A 26,763-nucleotide genomic window follows, 5' to 3' on the forward strand; every position below is an offset into this window, starting at 1 on the left:
CATTCATTTTGCTGTTGAGCGAGAGGGGTGCCGAGCCCTCCCTGGAGGAAATGGCCCTCCTGTATCGCTGGAGGTGTCCTGCCAAGTGCCGTGACACTTCCTTCAGCCGTTGGTTCGCTCCCGAGCACGTAGGGAGCAGCGGCTTGTGTCCCAGCCTGGCCCATCAAGATCCCAGACGTGGACGGTCACCCCGCCCCCGCGGAGCGCCGGTTCCACACCGCTAGCGCATACGTGAATGTTTGTAATGCCAGCTTGTGATAAACGTGGGATGAAAAACAAAGTGGGGGGCCAGGGAGGGACAGAGGGGGCTTTTTGAGGCTGATGATGTGACGTTTGAGCGGACGCTGGAATGGAGAGGGAGGGAGGGGAGTGTGCGGTCAGCAGGGAGAAAAGTGTCTGAGGAGCCGGAGGAGCAAGTACAAAGGCCCTGGGGTGGGTGTGGGCCTGGCACGTTGGGGAAGCAACAGGAGGCCGGAGAGAGCGGGCTGAGCGAGCAGAGGGGTGGAGGGAGGGCGATAAGGTCAGAGGTGCTGGGGTCATGCTCATGTAGGGCCTCGGGGGCCCTGGGTGGGACTTGGGCTGTCACCGCATGAGATGGGATCCCGGGCTGTTCTTTAAGCGAGCAGGGCCATGGTTCGACTTTTCAGCAGGATCTCTCTGGGCGCTGCGTGGTGGAGTGGTGCTGGGAGGTGGGAGGTGATGATGACTGCGGCCCCAGGGCCCTGCGTGTCCTGCCGCCTCCATCTTGCGCTCAGCCTTGCCCTTGCCCTTCCAGCGGAAGCCCTGGGCCTGGACCACATGGTCCCCGTCCCCTACAGGAAGATCGCCTGTGACCCAGAGGCTGTGGAAATCGTGGGCATCCCAGACAAGATCCCCTTCAAACGCCCCTGCACCTATGGGGTCCCCAAGCTGAAGCGGATCCTGGAGGAGCGGCACAGCATCCACTTTGTCATTAAGAGGTACAGGGCGGGGGCCGGGGGCCTGGCCTTACCCCCAGGCTGGGCCTGGCTTGCAGTGCTGGGCGTAAAGGCTGGGCAGGGGTCAACAGCAGGCCCCCGATGGGCAGGGGTGGAAGGAGTGGGTTCTGTAACTTAACAGAGAGTCGGGCGGCCCTGGGAGAGAATTCAGGCTCCTTGACCTCAGAGCTGTGTGGCTACTGCCTCTGGGGAGGGGCGTTCACCCGCACAGCCACCTGCACTCGCCACCAAGGGAGCATCATGAGCTCCAGGCGGTGCCCAGACTTCCAGAATGCGTCCTCCTAGGTGGTTAGAGATCGGGGGGGTGGGCAGAGGCTGTGCCGTCCAGCCGCCTGCCTCCAGGCAGCACAGCACCAGCCACTTCCCAGGTGTCTGTTCCGGGAGTGCACCCAGTGTGCGCGTGTGCCCGCGTGCCTGCCTGCTGGCTTGTCCCGTTAGACTGAGGGCAGGGCCTGTGTTCCGTCATTGCTGAGTCCCCAGTGCCTAGAACAATCCGTGGTCTGTAGTAGATGCTCAGTATGTATCTGTGGAATGAATGAGTGAATAAAGGGACAAGTGAACGAATGCTTGTCCAGATTCGGGCTCATGCCTTTTGACTTAGAGCTTAGGAAATAAACAAGGTAACGGGAGAGAGGAGGATGGTGGGGCCCCTGTTCAGGGTGGTCGAGGGCCTCTGAGAAGGTCCCATTGGTTTAGCCAGAGCTGGGAGATTGAGAAGGTGGCCTGCACCCAGCTGGGCAGCATCTGGGCCAAAGGGTCGGCCTTGGCGAGCGGCCCTGACGGGGGCGGGGTGTGAGCAGAGGCTGGGGTGGGCCCTGAGGGCTCGCGGTTGTTCTAGAGCAGCGGGAAGGAGCTCTGCAGGGTGCTTGAGGTGGGGCCCTCAGGCTGCTGCGGGGAACGGACTAGGGAGGTGAGAGCAGATGGGGGAGACTGGCAACGAGGCCACAGCAGTGGGGCCAGGAGCGTGGGGCGGAGGGAGAGAAGTGGCTGGACTTGGGGCAGACCCTGGCTGGTGACGGCATTTGCTAATGGATGGGACCTGGAGTGGGGAGGCCGGGATCACCTGTGCGTCTGAGTCTGTGCTTGAGGGGAGCGAGCCTGGGCAGGATGGTGAGCTCGTCCCAGATGTGCGAGCTCGGAGATGCTCGGGAGACGGAACTGCTGGAGGCCAGGCGGTGTCAGAAGCTGGGAGAGAGGTCCAGGTTGGAGACAAACTGGAGTTGTCAGTGTGGGCTGGGAACGGGTCACAGGGTGGGGCGAGAAATAGAGGCGAGAGGGGAATGCCAGGTTAGAGACCCCAGAGGCCGAGGGAGGGGGCGTGGGGCTGCCAGCAGCAGAGGCTGAGAGGGTGGGCATCTTGGGATGATTCTGAGGGTCAGCCTGGCCCTGTGGGTCTCCCGCCCAGAACCTTCCTTTGCTCTTGGTGCAGCCGCATGCTCTGGCCTGTCGGCAGCCACTGTGCCGGCCTTTGCGTCCCTTCCCCGCCGCCTTCCCTGCCTCCTGGCTTTTGCGCGCTCTGCCCGCTGCCTGGACCCGCCTCTACACACCTGCCCCATCTTCATCGTTCGAGGCTCGTATTCTCTGCGTCTAGCAGCCCTCCCCTGTCCGCATCTGCTCACTTGCGGCAGTGGGACCACCTCTGAGCCGCCTCTTGCGCTCTCACCACCCCTACTGTGGGTCCTGCTGGATACCTGACTCTGAAGGTGAATTGAGATCAGTCGCCCTTCTGTCGGGCAGTGCCTGCTGTTGTCTAGCTTCAGTCTCTCTTGCTGCTGAGTCCTTTTCCCTCAGTTGACTCTTGCTAGGGGCGTAGGGGTGAGGGGAGAAGAGAGCAGCAAGGACGCCTGGTGTCCCCTTATGGGCTGGCGTGGTGTCTGGGTCCTCACCGTGGCTGACCTTGATCTCCCTCCAGTCAAACTGTCAGTTATCTAATTCTTCACCAGCGTCTGCTGGGCACCTCCTGCAGGCCCAGCCCTCCACCGGGCTCTACCGAGGACTGCAGGAAACAGCAGGCACAGTCCCCCCGTCCCCAGAGGCCATGCCAGTCATGGGAAGTGGTCACTGTTGTGATGAGTCCAGGGTGTGTCAGAACAGCACGTTTCCAGGTATAGACTCAGTGGCAGTTGAGCAGCAAGCCTGTGGGGCTTTGTGGAGGAGGCAGCTTTGGCACCAGCCAGACTAGGCTAGCACTCACTCGCAGCGCCACAACCTTGAATAACACTTCTCTTCTGTGCCTCACTTTCCTTGTTTGTCAAAATGGGGGCAGTGATGCCCCTCGCCCTCAGTGTTTTTCAACATAGAATGAGGAGGTGGACAGAACACACCTGACACGTGGGGAATGCTCGGTAAACACGAGTCCAGTTCCTCGACCTCGTCTCCCCTGTGTGTAAAGGAGTAGTTAAGCACATCGGCACTGAAGGTCTGGGTTTAATCCTGGCCCTACCATTTCCCAGCTGTGTGTCCTTGGGCAGGTTACTTAACTGCTCTGTGCCTCACTTTCCTCATCCATAAAATGGGGCTAATGATTGTCCATGCCTCAGAGTGGAGACCTCATGACTGGGTTTGAATAAAGTGCTTGGGTCTGGCTGCTCGGTCCTGAGCCCTCAGTACATTCTCCACTGTTGCCCATCCCAGCCTCTCCAGTGGAGCATTCCGGATCATCTTAGCAGAAGTGAGGAGAAAAGAGGGCTTAGGAAGCAGCTGGGAGGGGGAGTCCCTGCCCCGGCCCCCGTGTCTGCGAGGTCGAGGGAGGTCAGGGTGCTCTCCTGCCAGAGGGAGAAGCCCCCGGGCCCCCACTAGTGCCGAGCTCTGGCCTCCAAATACCCTGTTCCCACCAGGACAGTAGCCCCAAGTGAGAGGGTGAGCTCACCTCTCAGGGGCGGACGTGTGGCTTCCACCTAGGCCAGAACTTGAGAGGGAGGAGTATCCGGGGTGTGCTGTGGTCGATCGACAGAGACCCTCTCCACACCCCTCAGGCGGGCATTCCAGACCGGGCGGCCCGTGAGGGTGTCTGTCACGGTCTTGGAGGCACCTCAGACCTTCTCCCTGCCACCTGGTCCACAGCCCTCAGGGACCTGTGCAAGCCGCCATACTCTCCCTCCAAATGAATGCACAGAGCCGCGAGTGCTAACGCCGCAGGTCTGCCGGCCGCTGGGTGGACCTGAGGAGAAGGCTTTCCCCAGGATGATTCCCTGCTGCCCCTCGGCCTTGTGGGACCCTGAGGAGTGTGGGCCTCTAGGAGCTGCAGTGGGACCGGGGGCCTCTCAGGATGGGGATGGAAGTCTTGCCCAGGGTCCCACTGCCACGGGGACCCAGGCTCTGCCTGCTGCCACGGCCTTTTGCCTGTTTGAATTTCCCACTGGGCACCCCTTGTTCATTGTCAGACCCCCTTGTACTCAGACTCAGACATCCCTTCATTTGTCCCATGTTGCCTCTGCAGCCTGAGGTTAGTGACCATGGTCCTGTCCCCTTGTCCAGTGGCTCCATGGCACGAGTCTCTGCTGCAGGCCCCCCAGACCAGCTGTCTGAGGCTCCCCAGCCCATGGGGGCTGCCCTGGTGCGGGCCGCAGGTAGAATAGGACGAACACCAGCCCTGGGGGAGCCCAGCTCCTCACTGACCTTTACTCCATCCTCCTTTTCCCTGCCCAGCCTTCCAGGGGTCTTATCAGGATGACTCAGGGGTCCCTGAGTGGGCCCTGGGCCCCCAGCCGTCCCCCTCCAGTCTGTCCCCTATCTGGTGATGGAGTGATCTCATGGTGCCACATCCCTTGGGGTCTCCACGTTGCCCACAGGGTAGAGACCATGCGCCCTAGCACAGCCCTGAAGGCTGGTCACCTCACGCAGGCCACCTCCAGCCAGCCAGGTGCAGCCCCCAGCTCCACCCCATGCCTGTCCCTGGGGGACCTCTCAGCCATCCCACCTGAGCTCGCTGTCCCCTTCTCCCTGAAGTCTTTCCCAAGTCCCTCCCTGCTTGGGCCCCCTTGGCCTCTGAGACACACATGAGGGGTCCCACGTGTCACTCTGAGTGGCTGTGGTCTGGTGGCACGCCTGGCTTTGCAGTCAATGGAGAGCTTGGGAGCAGGGCCTATCCTGTGCCTGTCACTGAGACACGGGACCCTGGTGGCTGTGGCCAGGGAGAGCTCAGGGTTGGGGGAAGCTCCTGGGGCATCGTGAAGAACACTTTGGACCCTCCAGGCCCGTGCCTGCCCTGGCTGTGGAGAAACGGTGTGGGCTACCTGGCTCTTCTGGACTGTGCCCTCTCCGGCCCCCATGTGTGGCCAGCCCAGTGCTCAGATCCACAGCTAGAGCCATGCATATGGGGTCACTAGGGGACCTGGTGACCAGCTCTCTGAGCCCAGGGGGTCTTTTGGGCCTGCACTGCTCTCATGCCGGCTCTCCTCTCTCCCCAGGATGTTTGATGAGCGAATTTTCACAGGTATGTGTGGGTACTTTCTAGTCCTTCTGAAGCCGCCATCACCCCGGCCCCTGGGGCGGGGAGGGAGCCCGCAGGTGGCTTTGGCATGCTGGGGCAGACAGGGACCCCAGCTCCCAGGTGCAGACAGCCCCTCAAGACTCGGGATGCCCTGGACAGGGAAGAACTGGATACTAACGTGTGTCAGAGACTCTTCCAAGCTGTCAGCACAGTTCATTTTAACTTCGTTTAGTTCTCGACAGCGCCAGGAAGTGGGTTCTCATTTTTCCCCGGAGGCCCAGCTAGCGAGCGATGGGGCCTGGCTGTAAACCCAGGCACTTGCCGGCAGAGCCAGGCCGTCACCAGTGGTGGCTCACCCCTCAGGAGGGCGAGGCGGACTCTGCCTGGTGCAGCAGAGGGAGCATGAACTTGGGGTGCAACGCACCCGGGTCTCCGTTCCCACCCCACCTCCCACCAGCTTTATGACCATGGGCAGGGTCCTGTGGGCCTCACTTTCCACATCTGTGAAGTGGGCTGATGAGTGCCTTCCTCTGGGTTCCTGGGATAATCACCAGAGAGCATGGTCCCGTGGTGCAGCCTTGGGGGGCTCGGCCCCTTTCTGAGGGCTCCCTCGGCCCCAGTAGTGTATGCGAGGTCAGGACAGCGGTTTCCGGCTGACGTCTCCCCTTCCTCCTGTTCAGTTCCCCTGGATCCTGGGCTCCTCGAGCACTGGGACCCTTATTCCCTCTCCCAGGGGAGGCATCTCTCCCTAGGACCCATTCCTGGCTGCTGGCCAGACTTGGAGCCCACAAGAAGGAGGGGCAGAGGCCAGCCGACCCCCGAGGGGTCCCTCCAGAGCTGACGCGGAGGCCCCTGGCCAGGTGCCCGCGGGCAAGGGGAGCCTGCAGAGCCCTCGCCCTGACCTCCACCCGGCCCTGCTCTCCACCCAGGGAACAAGTTTACCAAAGACCCCACAAAGCTGGAGCCCGCCAGCCCGCCGGAGGACGCCTCTGCAGAGGTCTCCCGAGCCGCCATCCTCGACCTGGCCGGGACTGCTCGGTGAGGGCCCACACCAGCTCCCAGCCCAGGGCCACCCTGCTCGCGCCTGAGGTGGTCTGACTGCAGGGGGAGCAAGGCCTGGGGCTGGCCAGAGGATGCTGCGCCCAGCGGCTCCTGACCCCTCGGCATCCCCTACAGGCACCCCCCACACACCCGTGTGCCCTCACCCCACTGTCCCCAGGGAGAATCTAAGGGGACAGAGGAGGACAGAGACTGCCAATTTTCTCCTCCTGGAGAACGCTTGTCCCTCCTCAGGATCTGGCCGTATGTTGCCTGGTCTCGGAAGGCTTCCCTGCCACCCGGACCAGGGCAGGCATCTGCCCTGCATGTCCACGAGGCCCTCACTCAGCTCACGGCCTGGTCACCATCTGCCCTGCCCCCACCCAGGCTTTGGGCCACTGGGGGCCAGGGATGGGCCATTTACCCCGGAATCCCCGCATCCAGCCCAGGCCTCCCCCCACAGTACTCTGTGAATTAACTGAATCATTAATCCTAGGAGCCCTGCCCATCTTTGCTCCCCAGCCCCCTCCTCAGACTTCCATACCCCCTCCGGGTGGTGGTCCTGCAGCTGTCAATCTCCTTCACAAGCGCTGATCAAACCCTCACTGTGCTAAGCTGTGGGGCCCTCAGATTGGCGACCCAGGCCTCCCAGCTGGTGGGGAAGGTGGGCGCCCAGACTGCTCACCCCAGGATAGCGAGCAGGATCTCAGCTGGGTGGACAGGGGACTGTTGTCCCTGGAAACAGGGTACTGGGACTCTGGCTCAAGGGGAAGGGCCATCCCCCTTGGGGATGGGAGCGAGTGTGGCCCAGGGGTGCATTCTGAATTGGCAGCCACCGTGGGCCCCTGACTGCCTGGAGGGACATGAGGCCGATGCCATGTCATTTCTGGGCTTCCTTCCTGCAGATCCGACAAGAGTGGTATCTCCCAAGACTGTGGGGCAGGTGAGGGGGAGCAGGGCCCCGCTGTGTGCATCACGGGGTGGGAGGGCATCCGCCAGCCCCACCCAGCAGCCTTGGGGAGGAGACAAGCTCCGACTGTGAGCCTGGAGTCCTAGTGAATTTCCTCTGCCCCCTCTGTCTGCCCCTGCCAGGCCTCAGAGCATGCTGGGAGCTCACTAGGGGGCTGGGAGGGGCAGGGGGGTGTGGGTGGTGTTGAGGGGGAGTTGGGAGACTTAGGTTCTGGCATTGCCACCAGCTCCTGGTACGTCCATGGTAGGCAGCTTCCTCCTGTGGGCCTCAGATGCCAGGTCTGTACGTTGGAGACACCAGGACAGGCCTGAGGGCCTGCCTGACCTTCCATTCCTGGTCTGGGCAGGAGCGTGGGGGCTGACATGACTTTTCCTGGGCGCTACTAACAAGTCATAGACATGAGAATGTTCTGGAATGGCTTGCCCTGCCTGGCCAAGCTCATGCTCACACCTAACTGGATCCCTTGTCTCCTCCTCACAGGAACCTCCGGGGAGCTGGGTGGGCTGAGGCCCATCAAAATTGAGCCGGAGGACCTGGATATCATTCAGGTCACCATCCCAGGTAAGGGACAGACATCTGAAGGGCTGCCCCTGCCTGACCCGCAGGAACCGAGCAGCCCCGCAAGCCGGGCACCTGCACCTGCCGGAGCCGCCGCCCCACCCCTGGCCGTCCCCTCTGTCTCCTGAGGGCCCGCCCCGCCACGGCGGCGTCCCCAGGATGCTGTTTCTCTAGTCTGATTCCGAGAGAAGTGGGGTGTCGCGTGTGCTTTCTGCAGCCACACCTGCCCTCTGCTGGGAATTGGGCCTCGGCTCTGACCTTCCTAAAGGGCCCCCAGCCTTTACCTCCCTGGCCTGGATCCCCTGGGATTTGTGAGGCAGGAGGGAGGGGAAGAAAAGGCACTGGAGTTAGTGGATCTGAGTTTGATTCCAGACTTGGGACCCCGAGCCTCAGTTTCTGTATCTGTGAAGACAGGGGTGTGCTTGGCTTCTGGAAGCTCAGCGTGGGGTAACCACTGGGAGTTGGTAGGGCTGCAGGCCGCTCGGGCCCCTGCCTGGCCTTGGGAACAGCTGATCATTCAGGTGGCCCTGCCAGAGTGCCGGGGTGCGGCTTCCTTAAGGGTCTGCTGCGGGCATGCTGGGCTAGGGGTCCCTGAGGGACCGTGATGGGGTGGGACAAGCAGATGCTCTTGTCATTTGGAGTTTTGTCTCCAGACCCTTCGCCAACTTCTGAGGAAATGACAGACTCGATGCCTGGGCATCTGCCCTCAGAAGATTCTGGTTATGGGATGGAGATGCTGACTGGTAAGAAATAGGCTGGGGACCCTCCTCCCTGGGGTGTAACTGGGAGAGGGGTGGGCCAGGAAGCCCCCAGGCTTTCCTTGGTATTGACTGCCCCTTAGAGGAATCCCAGTGTATGCCTAACCGCACCCCCCCCCCCCCGCCCCCGGCCTCCAGGCTGGGTTCCTCTCTGAAAACTCGAAGTAGGCTTTGCGTTGTGGGAAGTCTGGTTCCTACATCTTTCTCAGGAGCCCCCATTTGGATTAACCTGTTTGTTTATTCAACAACTATTTATTGAGTACCTGCTGTGTACCAGGTCCCATGCAAGGTTCTGAGGACAGGCCAGTGACCCAGACAGACCAAAGGCCCTGCCCTCGTGGGGCTGACCTCCCAGTGCAGGGAGACAGAGAATAAGCAAATCACTGAGTAAAGTGGAAAGTTGGGGGGAGGGGGTAGGTGCTGTGGAGGGACAGAGCCGGGAGGGGAAGTGTTGGGGGCAGGAGGGGCTGTCACTCCAGGTTTTGTGTGGTCAGAGAGGACCTCACTGAGAAAGTGACATTGGAGCAAAGACCTGAAGGCAGTGTGGGGGGATTGGGTGGAGCAGGCAGATATCAGGAAAGAGCTTTCCTGGGGCCGGCCCGGTGGTGCAGTGGTTAAGTTCACACATTCTGCTTCTTGGTGGCCTGGGGTTGGCTGGTTTGGATTCCGGGTGCAGATATGGCACCACATGTCAAGCCATGCTGTGGCAGGCGTCCCACATATAAAGTAGAGGAAGATGGGCAGGGATGTTAGCTCAGGGCCAGTCTTCCTCAAAAAAAAGAAAAAGAAAGAGCTTTCCAGGCAGCAGAAACAGCAAGTACAAGTGCCCTGAGGTGGGCCATGCCCAGCATGTCCAAGTAAAGCAAGGAGGCCCGGGTGGCTGGAGCAGAGTGAGGTGGGGAGGGTGAGATCAGGGAGGTGATGAGCTGGGTTATGCAGGGTCGTGTACATCAAAGGGAGGAGTGGGGCTTGACTCAGGAGACAGGACCCACTGGGGGGTTGAGCTAACAAGGGACATTTCCACAGTATTTACTCTGAGAATAGACTGCAGAGTAGTGGAGATAAAGACAGAAACTGGGCACTGCAGAAATCTTGGCCAGAGGAATGGCCGGGGTTCATGGGTTCGGATCCTGGGTGTGGACCTGCACGCTGCTCATCAAGCCATACTGTGGGGGCATCCCACATGCAAAATAGAGGAAGATTGGTACGGATGTTACTCCAGGGCTAGTCTTCCTCAAGCAAAAAGAGAAAGATTGGCAAAAGATGTTAGCTCAGGGCTAATCTTACTCACCAAAAAAAAAAATTAGGTGCAAATACGACAGAAGACTAGCATATATATTCGTTCCAGCTGGTGGGTACGTGGTGTTGAGTATAACATTCTGTATGCTTTCCTGCACCGTTTAACTTTTCCCCTACCAAAAGCAAACAAATGACTGGAAAAACAAATAAGGTTTCCTGCAGGCCCGGGTGGGTGGTGCCACGTTAATTGGTGACAGAATAAAGGCAGAATGTCTCCACTCCTCGTCTGCTGTCATCTTATGCATCAGAGAGAGTGGTCTGGAAACGGGAAAGAGTGGGGAAGACCTGGGAGTCCAGTGAGGAGAGACGCAGGGTCTGCAGAGTGGAGGAGGCTAGATCAGCTTCTGCTGAGGCAGTCCCAGGCAGGAAACACGCAGGGCAGATAACAGCCATCCAGCGCGTTCAAGGAGTCACGCTGGACGGAAGAGAAGCTGACAGCGGAAGACAGACTGCAAGATGAAGGTTTACCCAAATTGCAAACAGGTAGACTGTGCGTCATTCCCAGGCACAGTTCTCGAAGAGACTGTGAGCCATTAGAAGGGACCCAGTGTGGGGTCATTCATTAGGGGTGAGTCAGCTCAGAGGACCTCAGGATCCCAGGCTGACCCTGGGCCAGCTGGGGAAGCAGGGGCTGCCGTCACCTAGGCAAGGTTTCCCGTAGTCATCTTGGAGGACTTACTCCATCCTCGACCATTGATCAGTTCATTGGATGAAGGGATCTCAGGCAGCAGGATTATACAATCTGCAGATGCCTTGGGAAGGAATGGAAAGTCCACCCAAGAGTGATGTTCCCTGTCAGACCAGAACATTGGGCTTTGAGAGACCAGAACATTGGACTAAAGGCCACAAGAAGAATTCATGGCCCAAGGATGTGTGTCATGGGTTGCATTCCCTGGGGAACAGACCCTGAGATGGAGTTTAATGTGGGGTGTTTGTTAGGGGCTGCCCTTGGGATCAACGTCTGTAATGGGAGGGATGGAAGCGTGAGCGGGCAGAGGGAGCGGGAGAGCCAGGGTGCAGCCCCAGTGACAGGCGGGTGCAGCCCTGCACGGAGCTCTGGAGCCAGAATGGCCTCTTAGAATTGTTCAAGTTGAACTGGGATGTCCTGGCCTTCATACCCCGACCGCAATCTGTCACAGGACGTTGGCCGCCCCAGAAGGGCAGTCCTGGAAGGAGTGACCACTGTGGGCTGCCTGCTGACCATAGTCCCCTCTGCTAGAGCACCAAGCTGGGGATCTGGGCGGTCCATGCCAGTGTCCACCACAATGTGAGTGGATAGTTGCACGAAAAAAGCGAGTGAAGAACCGTGTGCAGCCGCCGAGGAGTGAGGGCTTGAATGGAGGGATGCCTTCGGCATGTTCTAATTGGACAGAACTCTCGTTGAGCATATTGGGCAGCGGGCACTTAGACGGCACTGGGAAGAATGCAGATTGGCGGTTGCTTTTTAAAGAAATTTGTCAGCTTGAAGAGCCATGAAAATGAGCACCTCCTGGTAGTTCCAGGAATCCAGTCCTGGGAAATTATCTGAAACATGGGCAGCATTTTCTGCACAGAGATGTTTGTGGTGGTGTTAATGATGACAGTGACAAATTGGAAGGAGCCTGTGCAACTGTCGGGGAGACGTTATGGTGGGTTCTCGTGGACTGTTATGCAGCCACTAAAAATAGGCACCAAGGCAAGAGAGAATGTAGAAGATACGCCTGTGCTGTGTTTACAACTGACTTGAAGACATCATCACTGGTTTAAAAAAAAGAAAGGACATATTGGAACAGTAGCTACGTTAGGTTAAGTGATTTATTTTTTTTTTCATTTCCTAAATCAGTTATGATATGCTTTTCAAACCCTGCTAATGAAGAAAGGATGTCATTGTCCAGGCGTGGACTGTGCATGACCGGACTTACAGCAGCCTCTGCTGAGACTTGGTGGTGGGGGGGGTTAGCTGACCAGAGGCGTGGCATGAGCTGACAGGGTGGCCTGGCCGCTAAGAGGTCACATGGCGCCTGGCTGTGTTCATGTTGGTAGTGGAGAACACCATGGGGGTCTCAGTCCGGAGACCGTGGGGGTTTGGGGGGCGTGGACCAGTATGGTGCCATTTCTGTGGGAAAGGCTTCTCCCTCCTGGTTTGACAGAGTGGGAAGCTGAGGCCCAGCAAGGCCAATCCACCTCCCCAAGGTCACACAGCCTTGGGTGGGAGCCAGTTTGCCGAGTCCCCATCCAGGGCTCCTTTCAAGGCACCCGCTCAAAGCTGATGAATCACGGAGATTCTGAGGTTTCCAGGACCGCTGTGGATTAGAGGGTTGTGGACGTGTGTATGTGTGTGTCCGTGTGTGTGTGCTTTTTCTGTTTACACATGTGTGTTGTAAAATAATGTGGAACTCTGTGACCCATAAGGGCAGAGCCCCCACCGCCTCCTCGGCACCTGCTGGTTCGTCTCCATCCTTCTTGTGCTTTTCTCCACACATTGGTGACGTGTGTTGTCGCTGTATCATACCAGTTGTTCCTCCGTCCCACCCCTCCCCTCCCCTGATGCCGCGGGTCCTTGGACGTGTGTCTGCAGCGACATGGATGGGATTTGTTGGCGTGCCGTTTGTCCTGTTGGCGTGCGTGTCACTCATCCTTTGTTGAGGTTTTCAGTTGCTGTTGGAAACGGGGGGCAGAGGACGGGTTGTTGGGGGTAGATGGCCCAGCCCTCCATGCCTGGGTGGAGAATCAGGCGAGTTCCTCATGTTTGGAATTTGAGCCCCTAAAGGACTCGGGTCGTCTCCCTCGGCCGTTGAAAGGCCCCCCACCACAGCAGAGGACCCCGCCCAGCTTCCTTCTGTTTTTCGGGCCCAACAACAAGGCTGGCAGAAGCCCCCACCCGAGAGGGACCTGCAGACGCCCGAGTGGGGCCCCCGTCAGCATGGCTGTCTGGTCATCTCCTGCCTGGCTCTGGATTGTTGCCATGCCTGAGGGGCTGCTTTGCACACAGACAGCTCACAGCGGGACATTCTCCCTGCCCAGGTCTCCCTCCTGCCCCCCACAGGCCACCTCGTGAACTTAATCTGTGCTCACTCCAGGTGTGGTACCTGGGCAGCTTCCTTCACCGGGATGGATACAGCCGCCTGAGCCCTTGTCACAGGCCCCTGCCCAGGGAAACCCTCCCTGGTGCCCCTGCTTGTTCCTCTGTCCCCACCAGACTAGTCTCTTCCTGTCTGCCCCTCTCTCCCGTTGTCAACTTAGACAGCAAATTCACCTGTTATTTTACGCCCAAAATGAGTTTATTCAGGAATGCTCCAGAGGATTGCAATTTGGGATGCGCCTCCTATGGCAAACCGTTCGCAAAGCCAGAAGACAAAGGAGGGGAGCTGCTTCGAAAGAGGAAAAAGGGGAGGTAGGGAAGGGGTGCTCTAAATGCAAGTTCATGGGGGAAAGGAAGCATCCAGGGCAGTAACGGGTTCTCATTGGCTGAGCTCCAGCGTTTCCCATTGGCTGGGCTGTGGCTGGGTGGGAGAGAAATCTGCCTTCCATAGGAAAGTAGTGCTACTTCCTGTAGAAGATGCAGACTTCCAGCCTCCTCCTGGACGGTGTAATTGACGCTCTCTGATAGGGTGTGAGAGCTCCCCCCACCCGCCACGCTTTCTGACTCCAGTTTAGTTGAGGTTTATTAATTTCCACGCCGTCTAGAAATGGCAAAAGTGAGGTTTATTAGTTTGGGATCCCCGGAAGCTGCTCTGGGACAACTGCATCGGTTCATTTGGGAGGAGGCCCCGGGAACACCTGTCCAGGCCTGAGACCATACAGCAGTGTTGTCAGGCCCGCACCGCTGCAGGCAGCCGAGCAGAGGGACCAGAGCCACGTCAATCCGGTGCCTGAGGCAGTGCAGCTGACTGGGCAGGGAGCTGGGCTGGGGATCCGCCCAGTTGCCCCTCGTCACTGGTTGACAGCTGTTTCTGGAGTGGTGACCACAGTGCCTGCAGCTGGTGGGTTCTGCTCCGCAGCCAGAATAAAGCCTGCAGGCAGGCAGGTGGGCCAGCAGCTGCTGCCCACAGCGTGTCCATGTCTCTGAGGAAAGTTTAGACCTAAAGCTCAGGGCCGGCCCTCCACCTTTTCAAGTCAGTGGCTGAGCATAGGTGAAACCCTCCAGAACCTTCCAGCTCCTTCCAGGCTGAGTCCCAAGGCTCAGGCTTGTCCAGCAATCCCAGATGAGCAGGCCTGGACCGTGGACAGCTCTCCCAGATCAGCCCCTTTCCTTCCAGCTCGCGGTCCCACCTGGAACAGCGCCCTGCATCCCTCCTCCCCGGCAAGGGCGCTCTCCGAGCTGGCAGGAGAGCAGCAGGCAGTGGCAGGGAGCCTGCGGACCTGGGCTCCACTGCTCCACCGCTCACCAGCTCAGCTGCATGTCGTGGGCTGGAAGGGGCCATTGGGGGTCAGCCCTGCATGTGGCAGCACCTGCGAGCTTCCTAGATTACAGCTCCTGGCCGCTGGTTCAGGTGTTAACCATCCCTCGGTGCCTTCCCCCAGCCCTGGTGATAAAGGGCTGCTGTCGAACGAGGCCCCGCCTCCCGCCACATTCCCCCTACTCCTGCTGTCTGCACTTACACTCCATCCTCCAGCTGAAACTTGTCATCTCGAGTTTGTCGCCCCCCGCTTCTCCCTCCCTGCTGTGTTCCTCTCGCCCTACTGCGTTTCCTGGACACTTGGATCCGACCCAGGTGTTCCCGTCCTGCAGGAAGCCTCCCCTCCTTGGCAGCCCCAGGCCAGCAAGGGACCCTCATCTCACACCCACCCAGCCTCAGTGCTAGCCTCCCCGTCGTCACTGTACCCTGTCCTCACCATCTGTAGATGAGTGTCTGGGGATAAGGTTGTGTCCATTGCTGTGAGCCAGGCCAGGGCCGGGGCCACCTTGTCAGAGGACCCCTGGGCCACCTGACCTGGGGTGGCTCCACGCCCCCGCTGGCCTCACCTCTGTCCTCTTCTCCAGCTCTGTTTTCCTCATGCTGTCACCACCATCTGGCGTTACGTGTCGTGTCTGACGTCACACCGGGGCGACATGGCTTTGTCTCGTTCCCCTGTGTCCTCAGTGTAGAGCAGAACAGCACGCAGTGGAAGGAGGATGGGCTGACACGGGCCTGGTCCCGAATGTGATGGACACCTGGCCTCCAAACCTGCCCTCGTCATGCCAAGGCGAGGGCGGGGTGCCCATGCAGAATCGGGGTCTGTGATGCTGTCTGGGGGTCTCCGTGCCGTGCTCCCGGGTCTGGGCTGCCGGCCTGCTGCTCCTCACTTGTCTGGCCTGACTGTGGCGCAGAGTCCAGGGGAGGGCAGACGTGGCTTCCTGGCACCCTCTGTTCTCTTTCAGACAAAGGCCCTGGCGAGGATCCGCGGCCCGAGGAGAGGCCCGTGGAGGGTGAGGCGCTGTCCACCTCCCACCTCTCACCCCCCGTCTCTCCCCCTCCCTGCCCCTGTCTCCCTTTTGTGTCTGGTTCTCTCCACCCCGTCTCTGCAGCATCCGGGTTGGGTGGGGATCCTGTGGGCTGCCTGAAGGGGAGGAGGTTTGTAGACCCGTCTTCCAGAACTAAGGCACCTGGGCAGGGGCACAGCACCTCTCTGGGAAGGGACGTTGTAAAGCCTCGTTTTGTTATACACACCTGGCTTTTCTCCACAAAGCTCTTAAGAGTGGGAATAGGACAGGAAGGGAGGTTAAGATGAGGATGAGCCTCTTTCTTCTTGGGGTATCCGGCCCTGAGATAGAATGAGTGGGTGTCAGAGAGAAGTGTTATTTCCACAAACCCAGCCGCCCTGGGTGGGGAGGCAGGGACACGACATGACCACGAGGTTAGCAAAGTCCACTGCCACCTGGTGGCAGCACACTCAATTTGCAGGCTTATGTTCACCCACTAGTTAAGTCACTTACTAAGCTGGTCTAGAGTGACACTCATCTGGAAAGGCCCATGGTCATTTTTAGGCCAGAAAATTTTCCAAAGCTCCGTTCAGGCCTGGAGATGCCCTAGAACCGATTTCACAAGCAGATATTTGAGCCCAGGAATTGTGGCCCTACCTGGGGCTGCCGTTTCTGAGGACATAGGTTACCTGCCACCCACCCGCCCCCGGCCTTCCCCATTCCCAGGCCCCAGCACAGGGTCATTCGTGGTGCCGGCAGATCTGGGACATGAGCTGAGAAGCAGGGTGCTGAGGCCGCCGGGCGGCCCCACAGCTGCCTTTTGCCTTGCAGACAGCCACAGCGACGCGATCCGGCCGCTGCGGAAGCAGGTGGAGCTGCTGTTCAACACGCGCTACGGTGAGCGAGGGGCTAGCGGGTCGTGGGTGTCCTGGGCTCCCGGGCCAGCCGCTCCCTCAGCTCCAGGCGCCCCACCTGGGGAGACTGAGTCACTGCCAGAAAACCCCACCTGAGACGCCACACCGGCCTCCTCTGTCAGAAGGCTCGGCCCCACGCACTTCTGCCTCTGCCTCAGCTCGGCTTTTCTCCCCACTGTAACGACCGCCCCTCCGCCCTCAAGGACACCCTCGTCTGGGCTCCTCAGGAGGACTCCTACCTAGCGAGCACCTTCCTGCTAGAGACCAGGAGAGAGGATGGGGAGGCAGGGAGAAGGCTGTTCTGTATGGAGCCCCGGTGGTTCGCCAGGCATTGACTTGGGGCTCACAGGACTTCTCCCACCTCACAGAATCCCTGTGCCCTAATACCCGTCTTACAGATGAGGACAAACGAGGCTGGGGAAGTGTGTGTCTTGGCCGAGGCCTCACACCTAGTGAGTGGCAAAACCTGGCCTGGGCCTCAGATCTGTCCCATTCCTGAGGTGTGGTGTTGGCCACACAGGCGTTTGGCTGTCATTGATGGCGACAGTGGGGCCTTGCTGGAGGGCCTTTCTGGGAGGGGAGGACAAATGGACTTGGGTGGGGCAGACACCAGATCTCCCAGCCATCAGGGGTTTTCCTGCACTGCCAGGCATTAGGGCACAGACTGCGGGGGAGCTTGGGGTTCACATTCCCCCGGTTCAAGGATCGCATCCCCTCTGAGTTCCGGTCTCTCACCTGCAGACCTAGGGTCTCAGTACGCACTTCTCAGGATGGTTGGGAACCAACTCAACGGGGCTCTGACACCCGAGGGCCCCCAGGCAGACGTGGGGTGGGAGTTGAGGCTCGGGCTGGCCCTACAGCAGCTGTGTCTCTGCAGCCAAGGCCATCGGCATCTCGGAGCCCGTCAAGGTGCCCTACTCCAAGTTCCTGATGTACCCGGAGGAGCTGTTCGTGGTGGGGCTGCCGGAAGGCATCTCCCTGCGCAGGCCCAACTGTTTCGGCATCGCCAAGCTGCGCAAGATCCTGGAGGCCAGCAACAGCATCCAGTTTGTCATCAAGAGGTAAGGCCGGGTTCCGGGGCCCCCAGGCCTGAGCAGCAGCAGGTTCCGTCTTCTTCTTCAGCCGGGGGCAGATTTTGTTGTTCTTAAACAGCGGGGGCCGGGGGGCGGTTTGGCTGCAGTGGGCAGGCGTGAGGTGGCCCGGGCCTAGCCCAGGCCGGCCAGACACAAGCACCGGACTGACACCCTCAGTGTCCAGTGTGCTACCCCGTTGGATGGGAATTCACCCGCCGCTTGCTCTCCTGGGCCCTTTTGAAGATTCTCAGGCAGGTGTATGGTGTGTGGGCCAGGGGGCATCGGGCACTGTTGCCCCAGGAATGGAAAGGCAGGCGGTGGCATTCCGGGTCCTTTCTGTTTCCTTGGACATCTCTCTCATTTTTGTCCGCGAGGGCCCAGTGGGGCTCCAGCATATCCAGCCTGTGTGCCCAGCTTGGACACGAAGTCCCTCTGGAGGAGAGAGACGCCGCTGTTGATTAAAAAAAGAAGGAGGGCCAGCCCAGTGGCACAGCGGTTAAGTTCTCGCGCTCCACTTCAGCAGCCTGGGGTTCGCGGGTTCAGATCTCGGGCACTCACCTAGCACTGCTCATCAAGCCATGCTGTGGCAGCATCCTCTGTACAAAATAGAGGAAGATTGACTCAGATGTTAGCTTGAGGACAATTTTCCTCACCAAAAAAAAAAAGGATGTTGAGGGGTGGACCTGGGAGAACCTGTTTGTGTTTGTTGCTTCTGTGCGTTACTGTAGTGTCTTGTAGATTTCGGCTTGGTTTGGTTGAAAGTGGCAAGAAGGAGAAGAGGCTTAAGGGTTTGTTCCCCCTGAGGGGGAAGTAGATGGCCCGCAAGTTAGGGGACTTGTGGTGTCCTTCTCACCTAGAGGGGTAGGCTGGTGACAGTGCGGGGCAGGGAGCCCTCCCACGGGGCCTGGTTTGCACCAGGAGAAGCAGGGAGCGTGGTGCTGCAGGAGATGCAGATAGCAGATACATGGTTCCTTCCTTCAACAAATACATCTTGAGTGCCCACTGTGTACCAGGCAAGTGCCACTGAGTGGGCTGATCTCACCGAATAAAGTCACAGTATACTGTCAGGTAGAGATAAATGGTGTAACACAGGGTGAGGGAGCGGGAGGAAGCTGTCTGTGGAGATGACGTTGTAGCAGAGACCTAACAAAGCGAGCCTTGCAAATAGCTGGTGGAAGGGTATCCAGGCAGAGGGAACTGCAGGTGCAAAGGCCCTGAGGCAGGGACATGTTTGCATGTTTGAAGACGAGCAAGGTGCCGGTGTGGCTGGTGCAGAGCGAGCGAGGGAAGAGTGGTGAGTGGTGAGACCTGGGGTTAGCAGGGCTGGATCGTATAGGGTCTTGGGCTGGTTTAAAGAGTTTAGGTTTTATTTCCAACTTACTGAAAACTCACTGGAAGGTTTGAGGAGGGTGTGACATAATCTGGTCTTTTTTTGTTTTTAATTTCTCCAGCTGTGAGGCAGAGGGGGATTTGGGGATGTGGGCAGGGACAGAAGACAGGGACCAGCGAGGAGGCTTTACTCTGCCCTGGGGACAGGGTGGCAGCGTGGACTCAGTAAAGGTCGGGGTGGTGAAGGTTGTCAGATTCAGGCACTGTTTTGAAGATGGGGGCGGAATTTGCTGATATATTGGGTGTGGGCTGTGAGAGTTGGGGGCTGAGAACTGGGCTGACAGAGATGCCGTTTTCCAGGACGGAGACGATGCGGGTGGAGGTCACAGTCGAGAGCTGGGCCTCACACGTGTTATGTTTGGGGTGCGTGAGGCCTTCCGGGCCCGGCCGGCGGGTGGATGACGGGACTCGGGACCCAATGCTCAGGGGAGAGGAGGGTGAGGATGGGACGTTGGGAGCTGTCCCTGTTCAGAGGGACGTAACGCGGGGGCTGCTCCCCCATCCACTCCTCCAGCCCTGACCAGGAAGCACTCAGGCAGCTCAGACGTGGAGCCAGATCATCAGCGGCTCCTCGAGAACTGACGTTTCCCACTGTTGACCCACAGAGGCCTCTCCCTGTGCGCAGGAGCATTTTGTAATGTCACTTTATATTTAGAAAGGGAGGCCCACTGGCCCGGTGGCCCCGTGGCAGACTTGGGAGGCAGTGTCCTGGGTCTGCGCCCAGCTGCTCCTGTGACCCCCCGTGACCTTGGGCAGGTTGCTCTGGGTGTTGGGTGGGGAGCGCTGTGCTGCCACGTGGGGTGGCAGTGGAGGTCAAGGGCCTGGCGTGCTGTAGTCAAGGTGGGTCTTTTTTTATTGTCACATTTATTGAAGTTTAATTTACATTCCGTAGAATTGGCCCTTTTAAAAAATGTACAGTTCTTTGAGATTTGACACTGCTACAGTCGTAACCACCACCACCATCAGGAAATGAAACAGTCGCATCACCCCAGAAACTTCCCCGCGCCCCTCTGTTTGCAGCCCCGCCCCGGACATCCGCTGCTGGATTTTGTGTCATCGTTTTGCCTTTTCAGGGATGTCTTCTAAGTGGAATCGTGCGGCGGGCAGCCTTTTGTGACTGGCTTCTTTTCTTAGTAAAATGCTTTTGACATTCACCTGTGGTGCCCTTCAGGAGTTCACGTCTTTAAAACATGTATCAATTTTAAAAGGTGAATCTCACTACTTCCAGCTTCCTAAAAGGCACATGAAGAAGGACAGAGTGGTTCACTTTGTCAAGCTCAACAGCTGGGGGGGAGAGGGGACCAAAGACTTTGTTGGGGTGATTTTAAGAGATAATGGAGAGAGGTGGAGCACTTGAATATATTTATTTTGTTATTCCTCATTTTAAAAATTATCAAAAAATACTGTTGAGAATATTAAGTGAAAAACAACCCATGTCTCTTAATCTTACTTTAACAAAGGGTGCAATTTTGGAGTGAGGTAAATGTTCTGGAATCAGATAGACGCACAGCTGCATAAACAACTTTGGGAATAGACTGAAAACCACTGGTTGGGGCTCTTGAAAAGAGGGAGCTGACAGCGTGGGAGTCAATCTCAGTAAAGCGTGTATGTGCGTTATTACCTTGCTCAGGCTGCCGTAACAAAGTATGACAGACCCAGTGGCTCAGACAGCAGAAATTTATTTCTCGCAGTTCTGGAGGTTAGAAGTTCAAGGTCAAGGTGTTGGCAGGTTCAGCTTCTCTTGAGGCCTGTCCCCTTGGCTGGCAGACGGCCGCCTTCTCGCCGTGTCCTCAGATCGTCTTTTCTCTGTGCTCACACGTCCTGGTGCCACTCTCTGTATGGCCTAATCTCTTCTCATGAGAACATCAGTCAGACCAGATTAGGGCCCACCCTCACATCCTGGTTTTAACTTCATCCCCTCTTTAAAGACACTGTCTTGGAGTACAGCCACATTCTGAGGTACTGGGGTTAGAGCTTCAATATATAAAATTTGTGGGAGGACACAATTCAGCCCATAAAAATATATACACATATGTATATTTATGACGTCATCATCTGTGGCAGACATTGGTAATTGATTGACACTTTCTGCCTGAGCCTGACCTCCACATCCACAATTCTCCAGACAATCACTATTGGTCAATTAGAGTTCACATGAAATCAGATTAAACTTTCTAAACCTTTGGTCCAAAAACATTCTTAACCCAGACCCTTGAACTCGTATGCGAACTTTTCATATTCTCCCATGCATCCTTCTAGGGGTAGGGTCCCTTGCTTTCCACAAATTCTCCAAAGTTAAAAAAACCTTTCAGAAATGTAAAAGCTTGGGGACATCCCTGCTCACTCCGGCCTAGGTCGGGATCCCAGCTCACCTGCCCTTAGTGGCCCCAGTGGCTCTGCTGCAGCTTCGGTGGTGCCGTGACCTGCACAGGCCACAGGAGCCACCGCAGGAGCTGTAGGGACGATGCTGGGGGACACCAAAAGCTGGGAAATGGTTTGGAGAAGTACTTTTTGTTGACTCCTAAAAAGTCTACTTGGGGGATTTATGAAATTTTATAGAGATGTGATTTGGGAAGAGGTGACGTCAGCATCATGGCACAGTGAGCCATTCCCTTAGTCTCTCTCCCCTGAAATACAACCAAAGGGATATTCACTAACCAACGGAGGACAACCCACACAGCACAGTAGGACGTCTGAGAGCTCCACACAGCCGCACGTCTGAAGGTGGGGCTCCTGGATCCTGGGAAACAGTGCAAGGAGGTGAGCAGCGGGGGCGATCTGGGTCACTGGTCCACACACAACAGCCCGGCAGGCACGTGACTGTGAGAGGAGGCAGGGGAACATGCAGCCTCCAAGCGAACACTTTCACACTTGGAGTTGCATCCCAGCTTGTGGGAACGCTCCACACTCAGGTGGCTGAGCCACCACGTGGGTGCCCTCACCAAGGCGAGCAGCCCAGGTGGGCTGCCAGTGAGTGCAGAGCAGGCTCATGCACGCAAAAGAAGGCACCCCTGCTCTCCCCTCCCACCTGGCACACCAGCTCTGCCAGCCAGCCAGGGCAGCAGATCCGCACGAGAGCACCTGCACCTGCCCGTGTGACCCGCCAAGCAGCGCAGCCAGGAGGCAGGTGAGCCCTCTCGTTGTGACTTCCAGCAAAAATGGTGGGTTCAGAAAACACAGCCCCTGCCCCTCCCCAGCAGTGGCAGGTGGAATCTGTGACCAGGTACTACCCCTGTATGCTGGCAAAGGTCCGCTTCATCAAACACCATGAAGAAATACATTAACACTGCAGAACAGAAGGAAAACGGGAAGACAGAACCCAATCCTAAAGTCACAGAAATTTACAGACTAAATGACAGAGAACTCGAAATAGTTATCATAAAGAAACTTCAGTTACAAGGAAACTCAGAAAAGCAGTTGAACGAACTCAGGAATAAAATTAAAGAGGAGGGCCAGCCCCGGTGGCCTAGTGGTTAAGTTTGGCATGGTCCACGTCAGCGGCCTGGGCTGGACCAACACCACTCAGCTGTCAGTGGCCATGCTGTGGCAACAGCTCACGTACAAGAAGAGGAGGATTGGCAACGGAGGTTAGCGCAGGCAAGTTTTCCTCAGGGAAAAATGAGCAGAAGAAATTCATCACAAAGGAGATTGAAACTTTACAAAAAATCCGAACTGAAATGCTGGAGATGAAGAACACAATGAATGAGATAAACAATGTAGAAACCTTGAAAAACAGAGCTGACATTCTGGAGGAGTGAACTAGTAATTTAGCGGACAGAAATATAGAAATGCTTCAGGTGGAGGAGGAGAGAGAATTAAGACTTTAAAAAAATGAAGAAATGCTCTGAGAAATATGAGACAATTAGGAAATGCAACATAATGATTATAGGCATTCCAGAGGGAGAAGAGAAGCAGAAAGGAGCAGAGAGCCTGTTCAAAGAAATAATACCTGAAAACTTCCCAAACCTGGGGAAGGAACTGGAATTACGTATAAATGAAGCTAGTAGAACTCCTAATTACATCAACGTCAAACGACTTTCTCCAAGGCATATATTAGTAAAATTGGCAAAAGTATGACAAAGAATAAATACTAAGGGCAGCAAGGCAGAAGAAAATAACCTACAAAGGAACCCCTATCAGCCTTTCAGCAGATTTCTCAGCAGAAACCTTACAGGTGAGGAGAGTGGAATGATATGGTCAAAATACTGAAAAACAAAGTGTCAGCCAAGAATACTCAAGCCAGTGAAACTATCCTTCAGATACGATGGAGAAATAAAAACTTTCCCAGATAAACAAAAGCTGAGGAAGTTCATCCCCACAAGAGCCCCCTACAAGAAATGATCAAGAAGGCCCTCACACCTGAAACAAAAGGAAAAGGTTTACAGAGCCTTGAGCAAGGAGGACTGCACCTGTCTATCAGAACACATTAGCAAACACTTAACTGTAACATTAAAGATAAAGGGAAAGAAAGCATCAAAAATAACTATAAACACTTCATTTTAATAACAAACTCACAACGAAATGCGGAATAAGTTGTGACAATAACAAAAGGGGAAGAGGAGAGGGGTGGAACCTGCTTAGGCTAATGGAGACAAGAGGCTATCAGGAAATGAACTATCTCATCTATGAGATCTTTTATACAAACCTCATGGTAACCGCTAAATAAAAATCAGAAGAGAGACACACTGATAAATGAAGAGAAAACTGAGAAAACCATCATAGAAAATCACCAAACTGAAATGGCAGTCAGAAATACACGGGAAGAGGGCCTGGCCCCGTGGCCGAGTGGTTAAGTTTGTGCACTCTGCTTTGGCGGCCCAGGGCTTCACCCGTTTGGCTCCTGGGTGTGGACATGGCACCCCTCACAGGCCTTGCTGAGGCAGTGTCCCACACAGCACAACCAGAGGACCTACAACTGGAATATACAACTATGTGTTGGGGGGCTTTGGGGAGAAGAATTTTAAAAAGTGTTAAAAAAAAAAAAAAAAGGAAATACACAGGAAGAGAAACAAGGGAAATATAGAACAACCAGAAAATATAGAACAACCAGAAAGCAAGAGATAAAATGGCAGCATTAAGCCCTCCTATATCAATAATCACTCTAAATGTAAATGGATTGAATTCTCCAATCAAAAGACACAGAGTGGCTGGATGGATTAAAAGACAAGACCCAATAATATGCTGCCTCCAGGAAACACATCTCAGCTCTCAAGACAAACATAAGCTCCAAGTAAAGGGATGGAAGATGATACTCCAAGCAAATGGCAAACAAAATAAAGCAGGTGTTGCCATACTTATATCAGACAACATAGCCTTCAAGATAAAAAAGGCCATGAGAGACAAAGAGGGGCAGTGTATAATGATAAAAGAGACATTCCACCAAGAAGCTATAACACTTATTAATACAAATGCACCTAACAGAGGAGCACCAAAGTACATAAAGCAACTATTAACAGACCTAGAGGGAGAAATATGGATAGATCATCCAACCAGAAAGTCAACAAGGAAATAGTAGAAGTAAACGAAAAACTAGACCAGATGGACTTAATAGATAAGAGTAGAACATTCCATCCCAAAACAGCAGAATACATAGTCTTCTCAAGTGCACCTGGAACATTCTCAAAGATAGACTATATGTTGGGAAACAAGGCAAGCTTGATAAATTTAACAAGATCGAAATCATATCAAGTATCTTTTCTGACCATAATGCTATGAAACTAGAAGTCAACTATAAGAAAAAATGCTGGGAAAGTCCCAAATATGTGGAGACTAAACAACATGCTACTGAACAACCATTGGATCAATGAAGAAATCAGAAAATATCTGGAGAAAAGTGAAAATGAAAACACATCATACCACCTCTTAGGGGATGCAGCAAAAAGTGGTTCTAAGAGGGAAATTCATAGCAGTACAAGCCCACCTCAACAAAGAAGAAAAATCTCAAATAGGTAATCTTAAACTATACCTACCAGAACTAGAAAAAAAGAACAAACAAAGTCAGCAGAAGGAGAAAAATAATAAAAATTAGAGCAGGAATAAATGAAATAGAAACCAAAACAAAAACAGTAGGAAAGGCTCAATGAAACTAAGAGGTGGTTCTTTGAGAAGATAAACAAAATTGACAAACCCTTAGCCAGACTCACCAAGAAAAAAGAAAGGTTTCAAAGAAATAAGATTAGAAATGAAAGGTGAGAATGCAAACTCGTGCAGCCACTGTGGAAAACAGTATGGAGATTTCTCAAAAAACTAAAAATAGAACTGCCATACAAGCCAGCTGTCACACTGCTGGGTATTTATCCAAAGAACTTGAAATCAACAATCCAAAGAGACTTATGCAGCCCTATGTTCATTGCAGCACTGTCCACAATAGCCAAGATGTGGAAGCAACCCAAGGGCCCATGGACTGCTGACTGGATAAAGATGATGTGGGGTATATACAATGGAATAGTTCTCAGCCATAAAAAAGACAAAATTGTCCCATTCATAACAACACAGATGGACCTTGACAGTATTATGTTGGGCGAAATAAGCCAGACAGAGAAAGACAAGTGCGTATGGTTTAACTCATATGTGGAAGATAAACTAACACACGGACAAGAGAACAGATTAGTGGTTACCAGAGGGGAAGGGCGTTGGGGGGTGGGCAAAAGGGGTGAAGGGATGTATATATACGGTAATGGATAAAAATTAGACCATTACTGGTGAGCGCGATGCAGTCTGTACAATATACACCTGTACGTTGTACACCTGAAATTTCACCATGTACATTGTATAACAACGTACACCTGAAATTTCACAATGTTATAAACCATTATGACCTCAATAAAATAATTTTTAAAAAAAGAGAAATTAAAGCCTGGGTGGATTCACAGGGACAAGAGACGGAGGTCCAGGGCGGATGTGGGGGGAAGCTGCATGTGGTGGCGGGGCTGCAGTGTGGGTCTCACGATGACTGCCTGGAGTTTGTAGGCCCCACAGGTTTAGGGCACGGTCCTCAGCCAAGCTGCCCCCACTTCACACGCCAGCCACAAGTTCAGGGGTCCCTAGACCACCTGCACTTCTGAGTGACTGGCTCCAAATTTGGGGCTTTCCACGACTCCTCCAGGCTCGGTAATGAGCTAGAACGCTCACAGAACTCAGGAAAATGCTATATTACGAGGACAGCTTTGTATAAAGGACACACATGAGGAGACACAAGAGGGTGAGGGTTGGGAGGGTGCCGCACTCAGAGCCCCCACGCCCTCTGCCCGTGAAACAAGGCCCGGCACCTCCCAGCACGTGGTGTGTCCCCATCTCGGCAGCTCCAGCGAGCTTCGTGTCCACAGTTTGTCTTGGGATTCGGTAGGTGGGAACGCTGAGTAGGATTATTGGCCGTTTGGCTGAGCTCCATCTCCAGCCCCTTCCCCTCTCTAGGAGTCAGGAGGTGAGCTGTTATCAGGGGGCTCCACTCGCTGGAGGCTTCCTGAATCATGAGTCATCTTATTAGCATAAATTTAGGTGTGATCAAGGGTCCCACTGTGAATAGCAAAGACACTCCTGTCACTGGAGAGACTCCAAAGATTTGAGGTTCTCTCCCAGGAACCAGGGGCGTGGACCAGACAGAATTCCTCGCCCATCACTGATTCTAAATGCCCCTTTTCAGCACAGCCTTTGTCCAGCTAGAGCAGGCCTGTCCGGGTGGGGGAGTCTGGGGTCTGTGGCAGGCTGAGGGCACTGGTGGCGTCAGGCTGGCCGGAGGAGGCTGACAGGCTTGGTGGGGTGGGCAGGTGGCAGAGCCCCTCCTTCACATCTCCGGAAGGAAAGGGATGCTGGGCCGGGCTCCTGTGTGCGGATGGGTCTGCCTGAGCTCTGGGCATCAGCCCGCCGCCTGGCACAGAGCTGAGCTCCCAAGGCCAGGGCCGAGGAGGGACGAGGCACAGCCCTGCCCTTACCCACAATCTCAGGAGCTGAAAGGCCTCAGGCTGCATTTAGA

General features: G+C 55.7%; 1 protein-coding gene across 16 annotated transcripts in view; it reads left to right on the forward strand.

Annotated features, from left to right (window-relative positions):
• GTF2IRD1 (GTF2I repeat domain containing 1) overlaps window positions 1-26,763 on the forward strand; it is a 110,289-nt gene that overhangs the window by 48,026 nt on the left and 35,500 nt on the right. For 11 of the 16 annotated variants that reach the window (XM_070567781.1, XM_070567784.1, XM_070567780.1 and 8 more), the window contains exons 9-17: window positions 776-959; window positions 5,387-5,412; window positions 6,339-6,447; window positions 7,353-7,390; window positions 7,898-7,978; window positions 8,629-8,718; window positions 15,374-15,421; window positions 16,247-16,312; window positions 17,207-17,390. In XM_070567781.1, coding sequence (XP_070423882.1) covers window positions 776-959; window positions 5,387-5,412; window positions 6,339-6,447; window positions 7,353-7,390; window positions 7,898-7,978; window positions 8,629-8,718; window positions 15,374-15,421; window positions 16,247-16,312; window positions 17,207-17,390 — 826 coding nt within the window. Of the gene's footprint in view, window positions 1-775; window positions 960-5,386; window positions 5,413-6,338; window positions 6,448-7,352; window positions 7,391-7,897; window positions 7,979-8,628; window positions 8,719-13,300; window positions 13,406-14,270; window positions 14,980-15,373; window positions 15,422-16,246; window positions 16,313-17,206; window positions 17,391-26,763 lie in introns of those variants that run through there. The other 5 variants (XM_070567779.1, XM_070567778.1, XM_070567783.1 and 2 more) reach the window with 2 other exon arrangements.

Source organism: Equus przewalskii, chromosome 12 (assembly GCF_037783145.1).
Source record: "Equus przewalskii isolate Varuska chromosome 12, EquPr2, whole genome shotgun sequence".
In the NCBI taxonomy this organism is placed as follows: domain Eukaryota; kingdom Metazoa; phylum Chordata; class Mammalia; order Perissodactyla; family Equidae; genus Equus; species Equus przewalskii.